This window comes from Anguilla rostrata, chromosome 3, assembly GCF_018555375.3.
Source record: "Anguilla rostrata isolate EN2019 chromosome 3, ASM1855537v3, whole genome shotgun sequence".
NCBI classification, from domain to species: Eukaryota; Metazoa; Chordata; class Actinopteri; order Anguilliformes; family Anguillidae; genus Anguilla; species Anguilla rostrata.
The window spans coordinates 49,126,219-49,147,491 of NC_057935.1; the positions used below are offsets into that span (position 1 = coordinate 49,126,219).

The window sequence follows — 21,273 nt, forward strand, 5'->3', positions numbered from 1 at the left end:
AGACATTGCTATGTGGCGACTTAAGAATTGTAATGATGGCATCCTGTTCCAACAACAGTTCCTACAAAAGCTCCTTTAAAATTGCATGTTTATTTTAATGAACCTTATAGAATACAAATACATCACATAACATGAAAAGAATTGGCTGAGACATTCACCTTAAGATCCTTGCCTGTAATATAACCACAATAAATACATTAAAGCCTAAAAAAGTGTAAGACTGTATTCCTAAAATAACCACATTAAATCAATTTATTCTGCCCCTTCATAAACACTACCGTCAATCTCTAGAATGTATTTTGCCATTACTTTATAAATTCATTGAAATAAAGTAATGCTTAGACTCAGTTGTCTTTAGACTTCTGGGTTTCATACAAATATTATGCTACACTAAATGCCTTACAGATGCTACACCACAATACGAAGAAATATCTCATCCAGAAAATTTTACCAGAATAAAGTACTCGCATTGTGTTAATTATTTTTTCTGTGGGTACGGATCCTTATACAAATATACAGATATTTAGATTCTGATTATGTTTTGAAATTTTTTTTACTTCCTTCAAAAGACAATAGTACAGAGCTATATTACTAAAGAAGCTCAGCCAGACTGAAGATGGGTTAGTAGCGCTGGAGGAACCTCAGAATGAGCATATCCTTTCTTCTCCTCCTCCTCCTCCTCCTGTAGCGAAGGCAGAGGGGACCCTCCAGCCCATTCACATTCAGACGTCTCACACTTGACTCCACAGCGAGCACCTCGGTGGTTCTCCTTAGGACGCAGGTGGTTCTCCAACTGTGGCTTGAGATCCAATAGTGGATTGTGGGAGGGATTTACGGTGGGTCATGAGATATTTCTGGGGTTAAAGGGTAACTGTATTTAATACACTTTGATAGACTAAATAAGGCAACTCTTACGTGCATTTTACCACTGTAGTTTTGACTTACGTAAAACAAAAATAATTCAGTTCCTTTTCTGAGCGTATGTAGGGCTAAATTTTAATAAGGGAGAGCTCACAGAAAATGTATGTGCTCCTTAAGTGGGCTGAGAAAATTTGAGAACCACTGCAGCTGGAAAGCACAACTGAGAGCTGGGTCCCATTAGAATCCCTTTATGCTCCGTTCAAAACTGAAGCTCTTAAAGATGCTGCTAGATGCCTCCTTGCCTCAACCCATTAATAAAAGAGGTGGGTTTGGGTAAGAATAGCAATATGGTGCAAATAATGAGTGTCCTTTGCAGTGGATATACATGTTTTAAACTATGGAATAAACTGGATATTCTTTATGCCACAGACTCAGACCAGATCTTTACACAATTATATTTTCCACCAATATAACTCTGACAGTGAGATAATGATTTTTTTGTGTTGTTCCTTGTATATTTGTTCCCCCAGTCTCACAGACAGTAGATACATCTCCAGCACACTTATTCCAGTATCAGATCTGACTGACCCACAAATAAACACTACAGTACACAGTAAAATCTTCAGTGTTAATTCAATTTTACCAGAGTTCATATTAATCCACAAAACCCAGATGTACTATATCAGTGTAAAATGTACTATATCCGAGTAAAATGTATACTACAAGTGTCAAATGTACTCTATTATTATAAAATCCACTCTCACTGAATTGAGCATGTTGCTATGTGGCCCTTGGGGCTAAAAATTCGCATTGGCCAGTTTCAAATCTCATGGAAGCTCTCTGAACCTCTTGCCTGCCACCCATACCCAAAGTGAGGTCTGAATTTTAAGGGTCGGATATTTTCGTCAGTGTAAATCTTTTCACAGATTTGAATTCAATAACTAAAATAATGTCTCTCGGCGTATTTTGTCCATACACATCCAAATAAAAATAATATTGGAAGATGGTTTATTTGATTACATACGTTGCTACTCGCACGAGGGAAAAAACCGATGTTTATCGTTGACGACTTATGCAACGTGTGGGAGACCTACATAATGATAGGCAATATCCAATTTACATTCAAATTCCGTTCTTTCTTAGCACCTGGACATAAATTTGAATACTATTACATATTCACAGTGAGAAACTGACTCGCACCAGAGACCCGATGCGCAACCAGCTAGCGCCTGTTGTGCAGATGAACAACGCTTGTGTTATTAGGGCGAGACAACGCGTGCACCTTGTGAACAGTAGTTACCGGTTTCAGCTCGCTTTAATCTATTTAGTTCCCATGCAGTTCGCTTTACACAAAAATGTATTGAACATTTCTCCGAAGTCTTTACTTTGTGTTGAATTACACAGAGATGGCCATTTGTTCTAGGTTATTGCAGTTTTGTTATTATCCTAACTACAGTTAAAGTCATGTGGGCTGTTATTAATCTCCATTTTTCAATAAAGTACAAAGTACAGTTATGATCGCATTCTGCACAAAAGAGACCGCACTCTTCGACAGAAAATATTTTTTGTTGTATTTTTAGTTACACATCGTGCAATTATACTTAAAGAATTTAATAATAATTAAATATAAGCTCTAAAAATTAATACATTCGTACAAAAAACACTTTCAGCTGACACAGACGAATAGCTGCGATGGTCAGAGCTAATACAGGCTACTTACAGACATACACAATTCAAGTAGGGCGCAGGCTGTAGGCTAAGATAATCATAAATCCAGTTTGAATTTACAAATACACTAAATATGGTAACATGAAAAAACGGTAAAGATACGACATTGGTTAACTTGACATAGGAAGACATATATAAGGCTGTAGCTCATTCTTAAATTAAGTTAAGCATATAAATACGTTTGCATGGTAATGGAAGTGAGATTAGCAATAATATATATATTTTTCAACCAGGTTATTTAAAGTGACAGACTGTGGAAAATGGCAGATATTTCGCATATAGGCCTATACTCTGTATTAATGAAGAGAGACTACACTCTTGTAATCCAGACTCTGGTCAAACAAGAGGCAACCACTTAAAAGTAATCTTTACTATTACATAGTGTGTGTGCGCGCGAGTGTACACATCGCCAGCAGTTGAGAAACTAATAAAGCATAGCACGGAGTGCAAAGGACTGCCGGTAAGGGGCAGACGGCAGTAGGCTGATGTTTGTCTGCTCTGTGGCAGGCACACAGTGGCGAGCAGGCGAATAGTGGAGCGGGTGGGTAATAAAAGTATGGCACAGCCAGCGTGACCCGATGGGAGGAGAGGTAGGCTGGAACAGAAGGGCAGGGCTGGCAGGGTGCGGTCTTGCGCGGCAACTGATCTCTTGGATCCCGTCAATTTCCATTTCAGCCGGGAGTCGTGCGCCACAGGGACGCATTCAAAGCCAACCAGAACAGCGAAAACCGCTGCAGGGACATCCTTTGACCGCTACCCAAAACTAAAGCAGCACAGTTTCAGGTCCGTCTGTGGCTGTTTCTCACAGAAGAACGACTTTGAACCTGTTTGCCAAAATAAACGGACTTTCCTATTTATGCCCATGTCTGCACATGGACTCAAAGAAAGGAGCTTCAGAGAGTGAGGTGAACGAACGCGCCAGCATCATCTGATTTCTCCCGGTTTCCTTTCACCGGGACAAGCTGCGTCTCCTTTGGCGGAGTCTCCTTTTGCGCACCGGGATGGCGAGGATCGGGGACTCGGCGATACAGTCTTAAGGGGTCTGTCCTCCTCCCCCTCCCGTACCCCGTGGGGGAAATAAGGAGCAAAAAGGGGGAGGGGGTAGCTTCAAATACAACAGGGATCTGTGCCATCTTGCCACTCCGGGTCGGAGTGCCAGCCGGTGAGGGTGGAATGCGGCTGTCCATGTTTGTGGCGCTCTTCATTGGCTGCGCCTTGATTCTCTCTCCGGTCAACGAGGGCTGTGGGCCGGGAAGGGGATACGGCAAGAGACGGCCACCGAGGAAGCTTACACCGCTTTCCTACAAGCAGTTCAGCCCTAACGTGGCCGAGAAAACATTAGGGGCGAGTGGTAGATACGAGGGGAAAATAACCCGGAATTCGGAACGATTTAAAGAGCTGACTCCAAATTACAACCCTGACATCATATTCAAAGATGAAGAAAACACAGGTGCGGATAGACTGATGACACAGGTAAGACGCACGCGATTGGACTTAAACTATGTCAAACATTTATTCCACATTTCTCTCGCTATCGTCATGACACGGATATCGACAGACTGGATATTTACCTGTGCGTGAGTGCCGCTTGCACTTTGCTCCCGGTTTAAACCTGGTCGAACTCACCCTATTGATTGGTTGCTATTGACTTTTTCCTTCGCAGACTGAGTGGGAAGAACTGATTGCTGACTGTGCGTATTTACAGAGCACAGTTACGCTGAAGTCACGTAATATTACTTTTCTCGTTGTCAAAAGACAGACAATTTCTAAAACTGAAGCCACTTTGTATCACAATTTATTTAAAAAAGGATCAAGGAGCCTTCTTGTCTACGACTTGGATATGAGAGTTTTTGAGTCCGCCACGAGAACCGCTTTTTAGAACATACTCACAAGCACATGCATAGTTCTTTGGCTTTCCATACGTTACCCGGATCTGCTAAAGTCCAGGGGAAAACGTTTTCATGGTGTGAAGGCATCTTATGCCTAAATGGCGCTCAATCAATTGCAATTATGGTACTAGTTCGGAGACGGTTGCGGCGAACACCAGAAATAATTTTATCTATAAAAAGTAACGAGGCTTAATCAAAACACCTCCCCTGTTTCGAGTTTCTGTTTGGCTAAACTGGTCAGGTCAACGGACTGCTTTGAACTGTCAGAAATTTAAGGGCACAAATATTAATGTGTTCCGCGTGGATTTTCCCCCCTAATTCCTGAGTAAATCATTTATAGCTAACTCATGACTGGGCTTCCTCAGAATGCGCGAGCGCTAATGTCAACGAGTCCACGAGGGAATGAGAGCTACATCTCACCTAGGAATTTCTCTCACTCCGTCTTTCCTGTCACCTTACACACGTTCATACAGTACCAAGCGTTTACTTGACTTCAACACAATTTATGAGCTCCTGTGTAACTGCGGCTGCCCTGTTACATAGGCAATCTCCTGTTTGTTTTTATTTTGTTTTGTTTGTTTTAGTAGCGAACGCGTAAAAATAGTTCACATACATTTAAGACTTAATTATATACACATTTTTGCCTCTTATTTTGATTCAGTGGTGACTTTTCCTTCCCTCAAGTGGCAGCATCGCATATATATATATATATATATATATATATATATATATAGACGTGACTGTTCGACTCGAAGCTGAAGGTGCGCACAGGCGCGTGTTGTCAGTGCAGCGGTGAATGTTTGTGTAGCTCGTGGTTACTGCGAAACCGCTCCTACAGAAACCCCGTCGATCTTTACCTTGAAAGCAAAACCAACAAAGTTCACAAGCTGATTTATGAACTCAGTTCGTTTTTTAAACCGCAAAGGAAAAAAACAGAAGTCGAAATCCACACCATCCTGTGAATAGGCATCTATTACATCTCTGTAATACTCTATTCTTATCCCTAAAGTCCAACACCCACATGGAAAAAAATGAATTATTCCTCATGGTTTAAGTACATTTTTCGGCCTTCTAGTAGGAAATAACATAAATAGACCTTTTAAATGTTAGCTTTACTGTCATTGTGAAACACCCTGCTGATTCATTTGGCACTAACAGTTTGCATGCCTTGTTCGGTCGTCGTCATTGCAGCTCAAAATAAGCACCGCGCATTTGTGTTCCCGCGCCCGTATTTACCGAAATATACAGTGAAGTGAACTGTCACAGTCTTAATTTTACCACCATTCTATTTTGGAGGTTAAATCTTTAAGGACAGAGGTCCGCCTTGACCACACTCCACGGAGAGTAACTGGTGAGCTCGACAAGAATCGGTCATTCTTAAAGAAAGGAAACGGTACAAAATCATGTGTCAAAACACCTGGACAACCAAGCTATTGGACTTCACACAGCCAGCCAGCATCTAATTATCCCTTGTCTACTAGGATGACAGGGAGTGCGTGGCGTGCATGTCTGGCACCACTCATACCAGAACGTCACAGTGCTTTTTAGGGATGATGATAATTCAAGTAAGAGTCTGAAACCCATATACTTATGGTGTTAAATATTGAATTTCTTCCTGACAGCCTGTAATATTGACCTGACATTTTCATATTTTATGTATAGCCTACTTTAGATATATCTTGCTGCTTTAGGTTTTAGGGATATGCAAACAATTGTATCTGATTCAAATAGTTTCAAATAATCTTTCAGTTTAAAAATAAATTGCTTATTTAAAACATAAACAGTAAAATGTGTTTAATTTGTATTCAGTAATATTTTGTGGCTTCAGAAACTAACAGTGATAAATCAGCTCTAACAGAGTTTGTTTTGGAGTTTTTGCTGTATTGGAGTTAACTCTCAGAGTTTATTTTACACTTAACATTTTACTGTGTTACCTAGTTTGATAATGAACACACACACGCACACGCACACGCACACACACTGCACACAACACAACCCACAACACAATTGAACTACAAAATATTGGTTATGTTTGTCAGACTTTTTCTTTGATCTGGGAATAACACAAGGTTTGAGGCAAGCACTATTGCTCTATGTGTTGGTTTCTGTTTTTAATGGACATATTGTCACCAGAATGTTTCACTCATATAGTAATAGTTGCCTATAATGTGTATTTCCATGCAAAAAAAGTCATTCTGTTGATTTGAGAATTCGGAAATGATTTTGACATTTGAAAAATGTTATAAATGTTAAACAAACAACAGTAATTATAAGGACACCATGTAAGTAAAACTTGAGCTCAAACTGTAACTGATATTTAAGACCAAATCCCTCCTCCTTACCAGCTTATTTTGCAATAGCCAACTGCTGAATAAGGGGATTAGTCAAAAATGAAGCAATATCTTAAACACTCTTGGTCTATGTAAAACCTCACGTCAGACAGTCACATCAGACATTTGTCCTCAAGAAATGGTGTCAGTTCTTCTTTGCAGAGGATTACACCATCTGCCCAAAAACTATCACACACCATGGTACGGCTGATCATAGTGAAGTCTTAAAGTGTCTGGGATCGAACATTCCGAATCTCGGGGTGCTTCGCCATGAGTGACATTGTGTGATTGAGGGCCAGCACAGAGAATAACGGGGGGCCAGCCCACAGAGCAACAACAGACCGTCTCACTCCCTGTTTACTCCCCCGGACCAAACCCCAATTTGGAGAGGTTGGTCCACGGAGTCTGTTCCAGAACGTTCTTTAGTTAGCACCTTCACTCCCATAATCACACCTTCACTTTACCACTTTACCCTGTTTTTTCCCCGTAGAGTACACACAGAGTCCAGCAGCACCCCCTGTGTTTTGTTCTGGGTTCGTTATACCATGCAGAGGGCAGTGATGTCCCTGTGCAGGGCCATGTAGGGTAGCTGTGGTACCTTAAATCAGGAGGAGGAGGGCAGCATGGAAGTGCACGTTGGTCCTTCTGCAGGGGAGATTAAGTTGGCTCGATTGACCCGTCAGTTCCTGTGTGGAACCCCCAGACGTAGCATGCAGTAGAAATGTCGGAAGCCTCATTTTGAAGCTCAGAGTTTTAAGGGGTCAGGGGCCAACGCTCGCTGTGGCATGCATCTCCTGGAGAAGTGCTATTTTGCATGTTCAACGGGTTGACTCTTGAAGCCTCTAATTCGGTTTTAACTTTTATGTGGCCTACGGTTTGAATGCTTGGTTAGAGTGAGTGCGGCTCTACTCATAGCCCATATTCCTTAGGGTTCTGAGAGAGGGGATGACGAGATTGCCCAAACCCCACCCCACCCTTCTCTTTCTCTACATTAGACTCTTATATTCCCATTTCGTCTCCATCCAGTGTACTCAGACTCTGTCTGACAACGGCAGAACAGAGGTTCACAGCAGTGCCCGGAGGGGCGACGCATTACTGAATTATTCAGAGGGAGTGTGTATTTATCACTGCTCTGGTAAGAATGAGACAGGCAGAAATGGAACTCCTGGCACCTGCTTGTTCCTGTAATGTGCATTGGGCATATTTTAGCCCCTGCATCTCTACCAGCCCAAGATAAGGGGTTACCATGATCATTATAGACGGGAGATGAAGCATCCATCTATCATGGTGAAAGAGAAGAAGGGGTTGGGGGGGGGGGGGTAGTGGCAGGGGGGCATAAATGCTCTAAATGCACTTCTCAGTTCTCTAGCTTGTGTATTCTGTGTTCAGCCCTAGCAAACGGTTATCCTAACATTTGGAAAAATATTTGCACAAATTGCCTGGGTGAAAGAAACAGCACAATCACTAAGGAGAGAATGGTGTATGAATGAGACTGTGAGATTTCTTAAGTATAAAGCACTAACACTTTGATTTCTTGCAAATGTTTGAATGTGAGATAATGTGAGATGGCTAACTGCTTCATTAGCAATTAGAATTGTAATTCTGTGTCCCCACCTGTATAAAGAGGGTTTGCTGTACAGCTCCAAAAGAGTTCAGCACTGGATTTAATATGACTATAATTTGGCAAGATCATGATCCCCAATCTAAAAAAAAATTGATAATCCATAATTGTAAAAATCAATATTATTGATGTTAGCTCCACATTAATTGGGATCTCACAGCAACGAGTGATTGAGCATATTGGTTTTGCATGTTAAACACAGTGCATTGTTTTGGTGAAGCCTGCCTTCTGCACATACCCGTGCACTTCAGTCAGCACTTTCCTCCTTCTACCTCTCACAGTACTCTCATGGGAGGCACCATATTCCAGCCCAAAAATCACTTGGCTTAATTTTGGTTGTTAGTCAGAAAATGTCAATGGGAGAGAGTTTTATATTTGTGTGATTTTTAGTGATTTCTACCTTTTCTTCTTTTTTGTCTTATTATCCTGCCTTTCCCTGTTCTCTGTCCTTATCTGCACACCTGTCCAGCTGCTCATTTGACACCTGTCTGTATGTCTGTCCGTTGGTCAGTGTCCCCCTGGCCTCTCTATCCTCCATCTTGTTTTTGCCTTAATGTGGATTGTGTCGACCTTGTTTTAAACTGTGCTTATAGCAGGCAGTCTTATGTGTGTGCTTTTGTCAACACGTGTGTCTGTGCATGAGAGAGATGCAGAGATTGTGAGAGAGGGTGTGTGTGTGTGTGTGTGTGTGTGTTGTGTCCACTAATTCAATGTAAGAGCTGCCCCTGACTCTTTGTTGTCCCTTTGTCATTTGTGTCTCTCTGTCCCTGTCGCCTGCGTCTCTTGCACACCCCTCCCCCCCCTCCCCCCCTCACAGCGCTGCAAGGACAAGCTGAACTCTCTGGCTATCTCAGTGATGAACATGTGGCCGGGGGTGAAGCTCCGCGTGACGGAGGGCTGGGACGAGGACGGGCACCACTCCGAGGAGTCCCTGCACTACGAGGGCCGCGCGGTCGACATCACCACCTCCGACCGCGACCGCAACAAGTATGCAATGCTCGCCCGCCTGGCCGTGGAGGCCGGCTTTGACTGGGTCTACTACGAGTCCAAGGCCCACGTGCACTGCAGCGTCAAGTCAGGTAGGAGAGAGAGAAGCACGGGAAAAAACAACACTGTAGATACCAAACTACCGTGGCTCGCTTCTGAATGTGTGTGTGTGTGTGTGTGTGTGTGTGCGCACATCTATTTTCAATCTAACCACAACTAATGGACAGAAGTGTTTCTTAATCCTTGCTTCAGAAGTGCTCATACACAGTAAAATGTTCTGCGTTATTTAACTCTAACGGAGTTTACTAACGGAGTCCAAAGCGGATTAAATGTACTCTGTGTGAAATATACTCTCTTAGAGTTGATTTAACCCTGAAGATTTTATGTCGGTTTATGAAGCGTGTCTGAAATGGGCAGATTGGAAGTGGGCAACTGGGCTCTATGTAGATAAGGGGTGGTCCCCTGGACTGGACATGGGCTCGGGAGCGAGAGGCTTACCTGTCCCAGGGGGCCGAGAGTGCAGTCAGGTCATTAGTCCAGGTGAGGTAAGCGCCAGACCTGGGTAATGAAGCGACAGCCGACCACATCATTACTGGACCAACACCTGAGATACCGGAGTCTGCAGGGAGCAAATTAAGCAGCAGACGAAAAGGAAGTGTTGACCTGGATTCAGACCAGGCCCCCCCCCACCCTCCCCTCTTTGGGTGAGGACTCGGCTGTCTGTACAAACTAAGTGAAACCAATCGGAGCCCAACCCAGAACCTTTTTTTAAAAAACTCTGTGAGGACACAGGCAGGACTCTGAAAGGTTTTGTTTTCCAGATTACTGATGCAATACGTGCCTCCCTGCATGGGCAAAGAAAATTTCACAGATTTGCCTACTTTTCCCACTTTTGTGTCATGCTTCTTATTTTTTTCCGTTTTCAGTTGCGCATTGCCAGTTCGGTAGTCACATGGTTCGGTCGCCTAACCTCTCTCTCTATTCTGTCTGTAGATCTTTTTTTCCACTGTGGGCTTGTAGGGGCTTAGTATCTGCTGGAGGAATGCTGTGAGTTGCAAACAGTGTGCACTTGCAGACTATCTGTCCGGTTTCCTAAAGTCCAGACTGGGCGCAGCTACACGTCTCTCCTTCGTGGAGAGGTCCACACACCTCCCTGTGCTGGGCTCCTTTATGAAGCCGGACATGCTGCCCGTGTGTGATTGGCGCTCTGGTGTTGGCGTAAACCTTGTCCTCTTTCCTGAAGCACTTGGTTATCTTGGTGATACGCAGAGTAAACATGGGCGGGAGCGGTTGTGTGCGGTTGTTTTGTCAAAGTCCTCTATAGGTGTGACCCTCTAAAGAGGGCGGACACATACTGTTTAGTAGGAACAGTCTGAGACCAGCTTAGCTTAGTCTATTTAATTGGTAGAGGAGTGGTAAAGTTTGGTTTTCATTAATTAATTAAAGCGCTTATTTGTTTGATAAAGATGTATTGCATAGGGGTGCTTGTGATTGATGGTTACGACAAACAGAGATTAGATTGCAATACACACAGAAAGCTGTTGTGTTTCAGGGGGCTTCTTGCTTGTCTGGTTTATAGATGGTGGAAAAATGTGAGTCAAACAGGGAGGATGTCCATCCCTCAATTGTTAACTGCGTATCTATCCCATGAGTTGAGGTGTCTGCCATTAAGAGGATTATGGGTGGTCACTGTGATTGTGGCGGTGCTAAACCTCAGCTTGTGCTAACCCTGGCATTGTACTCACACTGTAACTTCTTACAGCTCTGGTCTGCACACAGCTACACTTCCACTACAGTGGAAGTGAAGGGCAAAGCTAACCACCATATTGCCATTCACTGACTTTCACTGCCTTTTAAAGTAACAGTCCTCTTGAGTGGACCCTGCATGTTTGCGTATTAATGGTACAGTTAACAGGACCTCTGGGATTGACACATTTTACTTCTGAAGTTTCTTTGTACACAGAGGGAGATGTGTGTTGTTTTTCTGGAGTTTTCTCTGTGTATTTAGAAAGTATTGGGTATTGTGTGCAAGTGGGAATATAATCATTTTCCTGAGAATGACCAGAAGCATTTTCACTTAGTGAGTCTCTCACAGATAAGAACAGTAATAAGAATAAGAACAGTAGATATTTGCTCAATGTGACCAGTTTGCTTATTTGGATTTCAGAAAATGTGAACATGTAGATCTACAGTACAGGACAGTATCTGTATCTTTTCTGAGTTTCAGATACACTAGGTCACTAGGCTATGTGTAAGACACCTCTGGGTCTTAATAACTTATCATTTGCCTTGAGTTGTACAGTAGTAGTGGCAGAGTGCAGTATGTTAGAGCAGTGCAAATATTCTGAGGAAGGATTCTGTTCTTACATCTCACCTCAGAGACGGTCAGACGTCTTTCCTCTCACTTTCCCTCCTTCTTCATGCATTGCCTGAAATTCTGTTTTCTTTTTCTCTCTTTCTGTTTTCCCTTTTCTCCCCTGTTTGTTGTTTTATTTCTTTCTTTCCATTTTTTTCTTTTGTTGTTTTTCCTCTCTGCCCAGATCGGTTTGCAAGTTTCCAGTCGCTGACTTGATCGCCGTGGCAACATTGCCGTTGGGTGGGGATTTATTTAACTCAGACGAGAAGACATGGAACCACCAAATATTCACAATATTAGAAAATATACCAATGGACGGAGTGGTTAACACCACTAACTGAGCTGCAGGGACATTTTTCAACAAAAGCAAAAGCAAATGAATTTTGCTTAACTTTCAAAAACCCTTGTATTCAAGCACATGCACAGTTTAACCAAATGTAAGCACCCAGCAATGCTGATGCCCTCAGTAGTGCTTTGTGCTAACCGTCCAGACGCTTTATAATCATTTTTAAATGCTGTATACATAAAGGCATATGGAAGACTTAGAATACAGCAGTCTGCCACAAGGACTATGCCCAGTGTGTGTGATGCTTACCAAGGACAAAAAAAAAAGGGAAAAAAAGAAGAAACAGAAAAAGAATGAGAATGAGACAGACAGTGAGCAGTCGTGTGTAGGAGAAGCTCCACTATCGTACCCAGGAGTTCAGGCTGGTGGAGCAGCCAAACGGAAGGATTGAGGATGGGAGTCCTGGGGGTGCTGAACTAAAAGGTACACAGCTTAGCATAATAGCACAGATGGGAGTGGTCTCAGTAGTAGTGTTTCCTGTAGGATTTATTCAATCCTATGTGGTGTGGGGATGCGCTATGGAAAGCTCCCTTTCACCATGGTCAAAATTACAGGCAGTGAAATAGGATTTGGCTGATGTGTTTTGTCAGACTGTAGTAATCATAGCATGATGAAGGCAGCCTGAGTTTCAATGAACTTTTGAAAATGTAGGAATTAAAGCTATGCTCAAATAGGACGGAGGTGAATGGGAGCTTTCCTGGATTCACTCAAAGTGTGCCGTATGATTGTGTGACCAGGTTACTCGCTTGCTAGCTAACAAGCACTTACTGGCTAACCAACTCTCTTGCCTTGGCTTTCACTGTGAAAATCCCTTAGTTGGAGCTGAGAGTAAGAGGTTGTGTTTTACGTAACCAGACTGAGTGCATTTGTCTGCATCTACATGGTTTCATTCCTGTGAAAACAGTTGAGGTAATTATCAGATAGTTTGTATCTAAATTTATGGTTTACCTAGTTTCTGCATTTGTGGTGCTTGTACGCTACTTTAGTCAAGTGTGGATTATATAGGCTATTATTTTTTTAAAGAATATGAAGATCAGTACTTCTGAAGCAAGAACTCTTGGGTGACACTTCACTTTTGCTCTTTTTGTTGAAGGATTTTTTCATGTTTCTGATTTTTTGTGTGTGCAAGAGAGAACAACGACGCACAAGTTACCTTGGCCAGTTTTCAGGACAAACAGTAGGCCTATAACAAGGACACCATATAGAGTTTTGTGATGTCACTGAGGAACGCTAACAGAAGCAGACCACAGAGAAAACACAGAGGAAACTTGTTTTAAGAGTTTCCCAGAACTCCCATCTTTTAGTGTAATTTGCTTCCTTGTACAGTATCAACCAAATATATGGTGAAAACTATTCATTTCCTGAAAAGCTTGAGGTCGTTGTCCAGAGGCAACACACTACAAAGGTATTTCTCAGTAGGAGAATATATTTTACAATACGATGTGGCTTAACACTTTATACTGCATATAATGAAGGCAAATTTTACCAGCAGCCTCCTCTTTATAAGGGCCCAGGAACCGATCTGCTCGGCAGGTGTCTGTCTGAGAAGACCTATGAAGTGCACAGTAGAATGTGTAAGGGATAATCCCCAACGAGGTGGTCAGCTATCAGGAAATAATGACCACCGTGGAGCGGAAGAACCGCGGAGGGTTGCCTCTGCGAAGGTCATTATTTCCCGCTTATTACATGGCTAATTACCGAATGCAATGGTTACCAATTAGTTACCTTTACCTTTAGTGATTTATATCAACTCAATCAGTCAAAATCGAAATGTTTTTCCAAGGCTATATTGTTTTAGCGCCGTCAAACAAAACTCTAGTAGATAGTTCTATTTGGACCATTGTAAAGCAAAAACCTCTGGTCGTTAATTCTATGATTCCACGAAAACAATGATTCTATTAGGAAAAATATAAATAAAATTAAAATAAAATGATTCTTCTCATTATACAATTAGCACCAATTTTGTTTATTTTTGTCATTACAATATTTGAGAAAATCGATCAAATTTATCTTCCTCTGTCTAGCTTTTTAAAATGGTTTGGTCACGCAGTGCAGACATGCCATCTTTCTTGTCCCTCTCAACCAGGTTAAAATGTAAACTAATGTTAGATTTATGCCAGCGTTTCCGAGTTCATATTAAAATTCAGTTGGGTTTTAGGTCAAAATGGTCTCACGGCATGCTTGCCTATTCGGGAGCATTGGCTAACGGGGTATTTGAATAAGATACGAGGCAAGTTAACACTAGGTTAACGGACACTCCCCTGCAATCTACGGCATTACTGGAACAGCTGTACACAGAACCGTAGTACCAATAGCCGAAAGACGTCTTTTTTGTTGTTGCTCTGCTTCCGTATTTCTGGGTTCACTGTCACTCTCCTGATACTGTCAGTGTCATCAACATTCATTTTCTTCCTCGGCGTCTGATTCAGCCTCACACCTCGTGTTACATTGCAAACATTGCCTTGAATTGTATAAATATGTTATTAAAACCACAAGAAAGATTTCAATTATTTAAATATTTTTTAAAAATCCTTCAACTCGTAGGTCGCCATTGTTATTACCGTCGCAACGCACCCTGGGCAGTAACGACAAACTGGTTGCGCGGGTCTCCACAAGTGGGTCTCCCGTGCATTACTGTTGTCGATTGAGCGGCATTGAAAATGTCTTCTGTTTAGCCTTTTCGATTCGGACATTACTCAGCAGGAAAGCACTGAGGACAGGCCTCATCAAATAAATAAAAACAATGAAAATCGGAAGAGACGCTAGGGCATAAGACTTGAGATCGTTTCTGTGCGGCATCTGCTAGCCTATGGCTATGTCAACAGAGATGGAAAAGTTTCCTGTTGACGATAGAATGAGGAAGACCTTTCATCTGTGGCTTTAGCATGCAGTCCATTGGCAGGGGTCATTAGATAGCGATGAACATGGAACCCTAACTGACTGAACCCTCCCATACCCTGCATCCCTCTGATAGAGTACATTTGGTCCCTTTTGAACTCATGAAACTAGACATTAATTGACACTCAGCGTTCTACTGTGTATGAGACAGTCATGGTTTCAGAAAAACCTTTATTATAACTAGCCTCTGCACTTTGATCAACTGCAGTCAGAAGGATGAATGCCGAAGAGGAGTTGTAGAAGGGAGGTGAAAGAGATGATTTGGATTTTGAGAGGTTCGAGTTCAGTGAATGCTGGAAGGGAAAGTTGATTAACGCACTTAAGATGTCATTTGAGGAAATGGTTACAAGCATTGCCTCTAGATATAGCTCTCCCCCAGAAATGTAGCATCGTATGCAGCGGTGTTTCTATTTCAGGTTTTTAGTTCACTTGTCCTCTGACAGAAGGAATGTGTTTTTGGACAACCCACTCAGTTCCTTTTCTGTGTGTCTTTGTGGAAAGGACCAAGCGTGGTAATGAGAGATGGCGAGAGAGAGAGAGAGAGAGAGAGACTGAGAGAGAGAATGGGAGAAAGAGACTGAGTGAATGAGAGAAATATTGAGAGAGAGGGAGACTGAGCACTTTGAGAAAGAGAGCATGTTACAATGAGGCACTATGAGAGGTATCGCCTCCTTGAGATGATTAACTGGCCCTCTTTGTTTTCCGGACGGTAATATTCCCTTGTTCCTTTCCTCAGATCTCTTATCTGAGGCTGTCTTATCACCTGGCCTTGGTTCCTACCTTTCCCAAATATTTGTTTTGGACCTGCTGGAGACTTGAGACACCCATTCCAGCCTTCTCTAGCAGTCTCACGCCGTGACCTCACATACATCCTGTGGGGTGGAGACAGAGCTTTAATCATCGGTCACTTATTAACTTTTACTGCATTTTTAAATGTTGAGAAATGAAAGGCAAATTAGAGTGAAGAATGACTTTGAAATGTGTACTTACACACCAGTCCACTCTGTTTATTTTCCTCTACAGAGGGGCTGGGCTAGTTTTGTGCGCTTGCTTTCAGACACGTGAGTGTGTGTGTGTGTGTGTGTGTGTGTTCACATGTTTCTGCATTTATGCCTGCTTTTGTGTGTGTATGTGAACCCCATATGCATAAATATTGCCTGTTGATTGAAATTGTAATGATCTCACAAGCAGGTCAGGGTTTGTGATCAAGCTGCAGAGCAAGAGTTATATTCCTGAATTTTGCACTCTGCAGCAGTAAGTTGAATATTCTCTGAAGTATATGGAATACAAATGTTATTATAATTACATATTATAATTCTAACCCTCCCACTCATGTTATAATGTTAGTCTTCAGTCTTACTGCCACTGCTGACTCTCTCTCTCTCTCTCTCTCTCTCTCTCTCTCTCTCAGAACACTCTGTTGCAGCTAAGACAGGGGGCTGTTTCCCAGGCAGTGCGTGGGTCAGCCTGGAAGGAGGGGGCAGGAAGGCTATCCGGGACCTTCAGCCGGGCGAGCGAGTACTGGCCTCGTCCGAGAGCGACGGAGGCGGGGAGCTGGTCTACAGCCCGGTCCTCACCTTCATCGACCGCGACCCCACAACACGGAAGCACTTCTACGTAATCGGGGTGGAGGGAGGGCCAACGCTGTCCCTCACAGCTGCCCACCTGCTATTTGTGACCGAGGGGAACTGCTCGGGGAGGGCGGCGGAGGGCCGGATGCGGACGATATTCGCCAGCGACGCCCGGCCGGGACAGTGCGTGCTGACGGCAGGCGGAGGGGAGGGGCGGGGCCGCCTGTCGCCCGTGGCCTGGGTGCGGCTGCGGGAGGACGGCGGCACCTTCGCCCCCCTCACCCGCCACGGCACGCTGGTGGTCAACGGCGTCCTGGCCTCCTGCTACGCCGCTGTGGACCAGCACAGCCTGGCCCACTGGGCCTTCGCCCCGCTCCGCCTCCTCTACCGCTGGACCGGGCCCAGCGGTCACCAGGGAGACGGGATACACTGGTACTCACGGGTCCTCTACTGGGCTGGGACCTGGCTGCTGGATTCTGAACGTTTTCACCCTTGGGGTGTCACAACAGACTCCCAGAGATGAGAGAGAGAAGGGGGAGGAGAGCAAGGACAGAGAGAATGAGAAGCAGGGAAGCAAGAGTGACAGATGAATTTGATAGAACCAGAGAAGAAAGAGAGAGAGACCGAGAGAGAGATGAGAGAGAGAGAGATGATAGGAGAATGCATGGAAAAGATGGGAGATAAGAAAAGAAAAGGAAATAAAGGTAGCAAGAGCTGGTGATTTGAAAAAATAAATTATGACACAGCATAGCAGGGAAAGGGAGGGATGGAAAAGAGCCTGACCTGGCCTGAGGACAAGATATATGACACACATAGAATTTCCAGAAGCCTTCTTGCCCCACAGGAAGTGCGGATGATGGGGACTCATCTAGGAGTCATAGGTCAGGACGTCCCATGACTCACATTGCTGACAGAGACCCAAGAAAAATAGGAATGGAACTGGCTGAAGACACATAATGATGATGAAGGGTAATTGTAGTGTTTTAAGGCTTTAAGGCTCTAAGTCTGTCGGATGAGATTGTGCTTTTATTTTCCCTTGTATTGTTCTCAGTTAAGAACAAACTACTCAAACATGGGGCCCTTCTTCCCCACAGAACCAGGCTAGACTTTTGTACTCTTGACACTGGAGGAAATCTGTGTCCACATGTCCCACACAAACACACTGATAAACACCTATAATCATTCATACTTTCATGGTGCAAGAAAAGGACATTCACACACAGATATCATTTTACTTACCTGGTGCAGGTAAAGACATCAACACACAGGTATCATTTTTACTAGGTGCAGGTAAAGACGTACACATGCAGGTATCATTTTTACTTGGTGTAGGTAAAAACATTCACATGCAGGTATCATTCTTGCCTGGTGCAGGTAAAGACATTAAAACACAGGTATCATTTTACTTACCTGGTACAGGTAAAGACGTACACATGCAGGTATCATTTTTACTTACCTGGTGCAGGTAAAGACATTCACACACAGGTATCATTTTTACTTACCTGGTGCAGGTAAAGACATTCACACACAGGTATCATTTTTACTTACCTGGTGCAGGTAAAGGAATTCACACACAGGTATCATTTTTACTTACCTGGTGCAGGTAAAGACATTCACACACAGGTATCAGTTTTACTTACCTGGTGCAGGGAGAGGCATTCTTGCTCAGGAAAGCACAAATAGCCTCTCAGTCTTGTGTTCAGTGGCGTTCAGATACAGATGATGTATCTGGGTGTTGAGTAGAGACCCGCTGGTGTCGTCTTCTGCGCAGCACCCAGGGACGCAGACGGATGTTGTCAATAACTCATAGTGTGTCTGCATTCTGGAGCACACTCTAATCAAATCAAAGTGACATTCTTCCAATGATGTGAAAGCAGGTGAATCTCCCTTTCACCATAAACTACAGTGACTGCTCTGACTGGAAGGCCACAGCACCTATTTTACCCCTGTTTCAATGTTGCCATCTCAATGTACTCTGGGGAAATGTGTAAATGTTTTGTATCACTCTAGATAAAGTATTTAACTATTTTAAGGCAATATTTACTTTGTATTAAAAGAGATGTCTAAATCTTAAAATATTAATGTTTTGAAAAAACTATTTAAAGATTTATTTTTTGAAATTAAAAGTAATGGAAATGTTCCCTTTGCCTGGTGTGATAACTCGTGTATAATAACTGCCCATTCTGGCAGCTGTGCTTGACTCCTGATTTCAACTGTACATATTTCAACTCAACGACACTCAGTTTTGACTGATGAGTTGGCATCATTCCAGCAGTTTTTGTTTTGTATCGTTGTGTTTTCAGTGTGGAATGGCTCTATGGGTGTGTTTGACTAAGGTGGTTTGGGTCTTGGGAAACTCTCTTTCACAATGCAGCAACACCTATGGGTTAATTGTTGTTGTGCAAAATGCAGGTATTCAACAACCCACACCCCCTTTTCCACGGAGTAGAGCAGCTTGTATGTACTGTATGTACTGTAAATATGTTCTGTACCCTATCCCACATTCACTTACTGCAGAGGACATCCTATAGAGTCAAGTATAATATTTCATAAGATGTGTGATTCCTATTTAGAGAACCATAAATACTGAGTCCATACCCTTGTGTCACCATAGTCATGTAGACTTGTTATCTCATTGAATTTCCATATACGCTCTATTGTTTTTTAACATTTCATAAAATATTTCATGTTGAAATGAAATGAAATGAATTGTAAATAAATGGTCAAATTCAAGTGTTTGGGAAGTTATGAAATACTACATAGAACAGATTTTATATTAATTGTGTGATCACATGACATGCAGAAATGCCACAATACAGTACATGTTTGAGAGCATTGCATTAAACAAACTGCAGATTCACAAAACATTGCACCCATTTGGATGATCACCTTGAATATTACGACATAGCTAAAGTTAAGTGGAACGAGTCACTGCTGAATGTATTACTGCATAATAACCTTAAAATAAATATTTACTTAATTCTCAGGTTCAAGCTATGGCAAGAGTCACGGGGTGTCTGGATTAAGAGTCACGAGGTGTCTGAATTAAATCCTCAATCAGGATTAGGATATCAGAAAAAGCAGTAAGTGTGTAGTATACCATGAGTTGTAGACATGAAAACACCATATATATATATATATGTACACTGTATTTTATGCACAGAATCATACAGTTTCATTGTGATAGCTGCCCTCCCCATTCAATCCAAAGCTGTATCTTAAAATTCAAAAGAAATAAAATCAGCATATGCCTAAATTATTTTTTCATTTCAGACATGATATCGGACTCCATTTTTGACAACAAAAAGTCACTGTAAAGGAGAAAGGCAAGAGTATACGGTGCTGCCTAGCCTGTTAATTATATGGCCATTCTGAGTTAGACTGAACAGGGTGTGGTTTGCTGCTCACAGTATTCAGTGGCGCTACTGTGCTGTCTATCCACCTACAGGGGCCTTGCCGCAACCACTGTGGACACCATACCCTATGTTGACTACAGGGGGAGCAGTTCCTCACCTGCACCCACAGAACTCACATAGCGAACATTAATGACATTTCACATCACATTCTCCATTTGAACCTGTCCATTACTCACACAGGGCTAGTTTTCATGATGTTTCCATAGTATTTACCTAGGTATCTCTGCCTGCTTAGGATGCCATGATCAACATTTCACCTGTATAGGAATTATTTTAGCTAAGGAACAGCAGCAGAGGCTTATATACAATATTTACTGCCTTCTGTTTGAGAAGCGTATTAACGGTCAAAACAGGAAAGCAGATTGAAGCAACAGTATTTCTTGTTTGATAATGGTCACAAAATAGTCACACTTGATAATGGTCACAACAAAAAGCTGAAAGGGGCTCCCTGAAGCACACTGACAAACACGTCAGATGGCCAGTTAGAAAAGAGAGTGTCATTGGGAAGCTCCAGACTGGAATACACATAGCATAATACAGATGGACAGTAAACTGATGTTCTTTATGAATGGTGCTGATATGTCATGGACCCTCAGCTTGAACCATGGACTCCTCTATTAAGGACACACGTAACACTACATTTGACACATCAGGAATGGAGTGGCACGAAATGAGAATATATGAAAATATCAGCATCATCATCAGCATCATCATCATCATCTTCATAAGGTGCTCCCACGAGTGCCAAAGACATTAGTGTAATGCTCTATTATGCTTCTTCACGATCATGTGGCAATTGGATTTTACATTGGTTTTAGTGTAGCGATTACTGAATCTGTCAAACAACCTTTTTCACGAAGCACTATGTGTTATATTGAACCGGTCAACGTTTGCCCGCATATAGGTTCAGTAGTTGTTACCCACTGAGGACAATTTGGCTGACAGATGGAGCCCACTTAGAAGAGTAGGTAGCGTAGGTTGCTCACTCCTATTAACACGCTTTGGCTTTTGCAAATGCAATACCAAAAGGTTACACAGGATGGCAGTAAAGTGATAAATGTCAGCAACAGATGTGGAGTTGTTTCAGAGCAAAATAAATCCATAGATGTGTGATTGTAGGTAGGTTGCTATGAATGGAACAGTGAAAAGACGTGAAAATATTTTTAGAGGCTGGTGCTTGAAATGGGCTAGGATAGTTTGATTTGGTGGGAGGGGGAGTTGATTTTTAATTTCTAATGGACATTTAAGAAATTTCAAAATGTGAGGCTTC

General features: G+C 42.7%; 1 protein-coding gene across 2 annotated transcripts; it reads left to right on the top strand.

Moving 5' to 3' along the window:
• The first annotated feature begins 3,015 nt into the window (after positions 1-3,015).
• ihha (Indian hedgehog signaling molecule a) lies at positions 3,016-19,320 on the top strand. 2 transcript variants are annotated; one of them, XM_064328009.1, is made up of 4 exons: positions 3,922-4,062; positions 8,899-8,935; positions 9,247-9,508; positions 16,428-19,320. In XM_064328009.1, the coding sequence occupies exons 3-4, from the start codon at positions 9,286-9,288 to the stop codon at positions 17,108-17,110; spliced, it is 906 nt and encodes a 301-aa protein (XP_064184079.1). In that variant the 5' UTR covers positions 3,922-4,062; positions 8,899-8,935; positions 9,247-9,285; the 3' UTR covers positions 17,111-19,320. The 2 variants fall into 2 exon arrangements, with proteins under 2 accessions (XP_064184078.1, XP_064184079.1); XM_064328008.1 differs by lacking the exon at positions 8,899-8,935 and having other exon boundaries at positions 3,016-4,062.
• Positions 19,321-21,273: the final 1,953 nt, after the last annotated feature.